Source organism: Equus asinus, unplaced genomic scaffold (assembly GCF_041296235.1).
Source record: "Equus asinus isolate D_3611 breed Donkey unplaced genomic scaffold, EquAss-T2T_v2 contig_803, whole genome shotgun sequence".
NCBI lineage: Eukaryota > Metazoa > Chordata > Mammalia > Perissodactyla > Equidae > Equus > Equus asinus.
The window spans coordinates 3581022-3587021 of record NW_027225520.1 but is presented as its reverse complement, the minus strand read 5'-3'; the positions used below and the strand labels follow the sequence as shown (position 1 = coordinate 3587021).

General features: G+C 38.4%; 1 protein-coding gene across 2 annotated transcripts in view; it reads right to left on the bottom strand.

The window, feature by feature from the left end:
- Positions 1-318: 318 nt before the first annotated feature.
- The window catches only part of LOC139039700 (serine/threonine-protein phosphatase 2A regulatory subunit B'' subunit beta-like), an 88851-nt gene continuing 83169 nt past the window's right edge, over positions 319-6000 (bottom strand). Inside the window, exon 3 of one of the 2 annotated variants that reach the window (XM_070503911.1) lies at positions 319-2995. In XM_070503911.1, the coding sequence (XP_070360012.1) occupies positions 2840-2995 (156 nt within the window). In that variant the 3' untranslated portion in view covers positions 319-2839. The remainder of the gene's footprint in view (positions 2996-6000) is intronic. The other variant, XM_070503910.1, reaches the window with a different exon arrangement.

Here is a 6000-nt window from a genome sequence, read left to right as displayed (position 1 = left end):
GGGACACCAGTCCTCACGGGACTCTCGGGCCTGAACGGCAGAGGACGGTGTGTGTCTGTGGGGACAGACGGGCAGCGTGTGGCGGGGTGTGTGTGAGAGACGCGAGTGAGTGGTGGGATGCGCCTCCGTGCCGTGGGTGTGGCTGCGAGGCTGTGACAGGTGCGTGGCTGTGCTGGGGTGACGGGGATTTGGTTGCATGTCCTTTACCTGTGCAGGTGTGATGGCTGTGGCTCTGTGGCGTCACTGTCTGGTGGCTCTGGGCTGCCTGGCGCTTCCTCCTCTTCTCTCCTCACAGCCGCTTGGCTGCAAGAGGGAAGTAGGACATTGAGCCCTAAAGGAAGATTTCCAGCCAGGGGGCACCGAGGTTAGTTTGGGAAAGCCTGGGGAGTTCTCTACTTGGGAGCTCTGAGGGGCAGCTACTGTCTCAGAGCCTCGGGGTTCCCAGAGCTCGGACCCCAGGAACGTGCTGTAAACCTATACCCGTAGTCCAGGCTCTGTCGTCTTTTCCATCTGTTTATGTGTATGAGCAGGGCGGGTGTGGACCTGGAGAGTGTCGTGTAAGGGAGTCATTCTGTGCCCCAAGAAAAGCCTGGTGCCTCGTGACTTCCTCCTCAGTCCTGCCATACCCCAAAGAAGAACCTTGGGGAGGGGAAAGAATTGTTTTACACACAAAAGTCAACATTGAGGATGGTTGATTTTCTTTCATAAAATCATTGATTTTAAATTATTGATATAAGAAAAATTTAACAAAACTTAGCAATAATATCTGATTTTTAGTTGTCTTCCCAAAAACATGTCCAAATACTAAATGAAATAGAAGAAAATAAGGAATCATTTTATTTACCCACATGCCTTTTGTTGCTGCTTAAGGGCACTGTCAGTCTTACTAATGTTCTCACTTTATGAGACGCTTGATCACATCGGATTTTTTGAGCAGGTTATGATTCACAAATGTCTCTTTGTTTCTGCTCCATTTCGGTGGGAGGGAAATTTCTTCTTTTCTAGAAACTCTTGATTTATAAATTAAAAATGCAATCTCAAGTAAAAGTCCTGATTCCCCCCCTTTTTTTTTGTGAGCATTATCAGAGCAGGGCTGATAAGCACAATTTTATAGTAAAAAGGCAAATTGTTTCTTTTATAATACCCAGTTAGGGGACATGCAATGTTCTTCAATAAAAATAGCTAACATATTTATACAGGATTACAACATATTATTAAGTTTTTATGTAGATTATATTTCTCTAAGATATTCATGCTTAAGAAGTGATCTTCATGCTCCTGCCTCTACTGATGAAAAACCCAAGACACTAAAATGTCATGAACTCCAAGAGCAGTTACATTTAGAAAATCTGAGAACAGAATCTATGTCTTAAGTTTCAACTGGATACCTTTCCCCAGTTATGAGTGCGTACTTCACACTGGGACCAGTATCATCGTGATTAATAATCCTGTACATGCCATCACATAGCAGGACCAAATTAATTAACCTGTTCCCTGTTAGATTTTTGTGTTTCTGGTTTTGGTTGTCAAAAACTGCGTATTGAAGATACTCGTATCTCTTCTAGCCCAGTCTCTTCTAGCCAGTGTTTACGTATTCACTGACCAGATTATTCTCTCCTATGTGCTCAACTTAGTAATATTAAGAGCTATAATGGAGGAAGGAAGAAATTAAGTCCTATAAAGAAATGACTTGAGCTTCCCATGTCAGGACTGTAGTTGGATGAGAGATGGAGATCCCATTTGGCCAAGCAGGGAAAGACTGACATTCTCACAGACATGAGTTTTCTAGATACATGTGATAAAGCCCAGCAATGAACGGTCTCTGGAGGCTGAGATCCAATGCTCTGTGAGGTTTTTGGAATTGAATAGCAATATGAATTAGTGATTGTAATATATGGATCATGGTTCTTGGTAAGGAATTTCTGAATGATGAGTACAATGAATATTTTATTATTGACTAGGATGTGCTGAAATTGAATGACCTTGGTATAATTCTGCATCATCATACATCGAGTATTCTCTAAATCAGGAACCGCAAAAATGTTCAGTGAAGGATTGTTAATGGCCATAAAAGAGAATAAAAACATAAGCTGTTTAAGTTATCAGAGATGAAGAACAGAAAAGACCTTAGATATGTTGTCCAACCTAGTGTATAGAAACCTAGTCATCTGGAGATGATTACATCTGTTATAACTGTAAGTTTGAGTGCTATGCAGCCATTCAAAATATTTGTTAAAATAAGAAAACTATGTGGCATAGGATTTAACATAAAGAACTTGAGGATTGAAGACATCCCTTAGTTTATCAAACCCTCTTATTTTTCTGTCCCTTGTGACAATGTCTTTCTTTCATTTGGAGTGTTTAGCCCATTTACATTTAATGTAATCATTGATACAGTTAGATTAAGGTCACCCATTTTATTATTTTCTGTCTTTTCCATCTGGCTTTTGTTCCCATATTGCTCTATTTTGTCTTCTTGGGTTAATTAAGTATTTATTTAAAATTCCATGTTAATTTGCTTCTTTGCTATACTTTGTGATCATTTTTAGTGGTCACGGTCTGTATTATAATATATATTCTTAACTATTCAGAATCTACTTAGAGTTAATATTGAACTCTGCTCTTACTCGTCAAGTGTAAGAACCTTGCAATTTATAGCCCCATCTTCTATATTGCAGCTGTCATATATATTACATCTATCTTTATATAAAACTATAATACCATGTTTTTAATAACATCTGTATTGATATAGAACACAGCACATATTTAAAGTATACACTTGGATTCGTTTATTTAAAATTTTGATATAATAGACATATAACATTGAAGGAGATCTGGCCTAAGAACATGAATGTGCTTGCATACAGGACATTTCATGGAGCTGAGTTGCGGCTGAGCTGGCTTGCAAACAGGATGTTCTGCCCATTCCTCTTATGGCCCTTCCGGGGAGAACATTGCCTGCAAACAGGAGTGTTCTCAGATCCTGGAATTCAGCCTAGGGCTGGGAAACAAACACAGCATTGTAAGCACGTGAGCGTGCTTGCATAGAAGCATGTATGATGAGTCACCGCCTTTGGCTAGTTGCCGGCTTTGTCTAGGGGGATATAAATATAAACAGCCCGTGCCAGACGGGGCTTTTTTTCTTCCACTGTCGACACCGGTGTCCGTCTCTTTTTTGGGGCCCCAACTTTCTTCATTTCGTCAGCAACATCACATTATATTAGTTTCAGGTGTACAACATATTGATTCAATATTTGTATATATTGAGAACTGATCACACTAAGTCAACAGTATATTTACCTTTCGCCTGCCTATCCTTTGGATTATTTTCATCATAAGCTCACTTCTGCCTATAATGTACATCATACAATGCATCATTATTATTTTTGCTTTATGCATTTAGTCCTTTTTTAAAGAAATTTTAAAAATTCATTCTTCCACCACTTCCCCTCCAAAATTCTTACACCTGGCAGACACAAACTCAGGAGATCTCTGAGAGCTTTTTATCTATTAATTTAAACCAAGGGGTAAGAGAATTTGATTGGAATACAGCCACACCCATTCGTTTATATATTGTCGATGGCTGCTTTCCAGCTACAACAGCAGAGCTGAGTAACTACAAAAATATTTATTATCTGGCCCTTTATGAAAAAAACTGCTGATCCTCAGTTAACGGCAGTAGAGGAATTCCTGAATGAATGTCACTCAGGGGGATGCACTGCGGTGGTGCTCGAGGCTCTCTGCCTTGGGCTTCTTCCCTCCCCCTTGGCTTTCACTCACCAAGTGGACACAAAGTAGAGAGCAGCTTTGGTCTTCCTAAATATACGTTAGTGACAAGGTAGCTGGCATATTTAGGGGATTAAGAATTCCTTAATAACCAGACACCGAATAGCCAGACAGCTGAGGAGGACCGTGCAATAAAACCGCATATAACAATGAATAAAACCGCATATAACACTTGAGGCAGAGTATAACATGCTTGGCCATGGCATATTATTCTCTTGAAAAACTGCTCAGTTTTTCTTGTGAATATTTTATTCATAAGTTTTGTACAAATATTCAAAATTGGTATTAATATTGATTTCATACATTAATACTCAAAATTAAGAATTTAATAGTCTTAAATTTTTGTTATCGCCATTACATGTCCATTAAAAGTTAGAGGTGCAGGCCTGGTGGTTAAGCTTGCATGCTCCACTTTTGTGGCCCAGAATTCACAGGTTCAGATCCTGGGTATGGACCTATACACTGCTCATCACAGCATGCTGTGGTGAGCATCCCACATACAAAATAGAGGAAGATTGGCACAGGTATTCACTCAGCAACAAACTTCCTCAAGCAGAAAGAGGAAGATTGGCAACAGATGATAGCTCAGGGCCAATCTTCCTCACCAAAAAATAAAAAAAAAAAAACGTTCAACTTGATTGCAAACCCATATGGCTCTGTTTTTTCATTTCATTTCCTTTCTTGCGATTTTAATATTAGAGTGTTAACCACTTTCCCAAATTCATCTGACAGACTAGTGTTTCCATTTCTACTTTGTTTGAAGCCAACAGATTACCTGGGTACCTGCCCCAGCCCAATTCCTTTGAGCACTTCTCATCCTGGTAGTACCGCTGGGTCCCACATAAAAGGAGCATCTCTAAATGAGCCCCTCAGTGAAAATCAGGTATCATGTGTTCTTGGCCAATAGTATGCTGGAGCTCAGGGCCAGTCTACGAGAGTATAAAATGCCATGTGGCTACTTAGCCGTGTTTCGATACTTACCAGCAAACTTAACAATAGTGCAGATTCTTTAATGTGTGAAGGTTTTAAAGCAGGGTGAGAAATATCCACTAATGGTTTTATTTGTTTAATGTATCATGCCTAAAGTTATAATTTGTCAAATAATTGTCATTTCATTAAACTATCAACATCCCTCTAGATTTGCACTGTCAGATACAATAGCCACTAGCTACTTGTGGCTATTTAAATTTAATTGATTAAAATTAAATAAAATTAAAAATTGAATCCTTCACGGGTACTAGCCATAACAAAGTGTTCACTAGCCATGTGTATCGGACTTTACAGATAAAGAAGTTTTCTATCATCATAAAACTTTCTATCACATAGGAATATTCTGAATACCTACATTTTACATAAATAAAGAGAATTTTATGGATTTAACTAATTAAATACTGCCACACATTTAATCATTTGCAAAATTAATTGAGTACTGTAAAGCATATGGTTAAAATCATAAATCTTTGTCAGATATTTGAAAGCATCTTAATTCTTGTCTAGTAGAAACAATATGCAAAAATATTGTTTAAAAATAGTAAGTTGGAAAAATGTTGACTTACATTTTGTTATTACCATTTTTATGTTTATACTTACTCATATTCTCATTTCTTACCGTATTTCCCCTGTGATTATGATAACTGGATGATTTTAGATAATTCCTGCAGTTTCCATGTTTTTGCCTGACACACACACACAAAGTGTAATCACAAAAAGTGAATGTTTTGGATCTAGCTTATCAACCAAATATTTCTCAGTCAGGGCCTAGGTGTTGGTGACCTTGCGATGGAGGCCCCTAAATATCTTTCCTTTATTTCCTTCTTACAAATACGTGATTGAGATGGGTTAAGTTATAGTTTCAGACCCTTCCTCCCCTATGATAGAGTAACAAGGATAGCAGGCACTCTTTCACCTCAAACAACTTAAAAATATAAAAATATGTGTGAAATGACAGTGTTCAGACATTAGTCAACTGCTCAAGACTAAGATCCCTGACTGCATAAACAGTCAAGGTGAACCCTATTATTTCTCCAAACGTAATGAACCAATAGCCACAGTGGAAAAACTCCATAATATATGGAATATTGGGTAAAGTACGCAAAAGGAGACTGGCTTAATAGAGAGGAAAAATTAGACCTATGACATAAAAAAGCCCTTAACTTTTTAAAAGCTATTCTGGTCTTGCCTAACAAAGCTTCAAAATGCACCTTGAAAGGATCA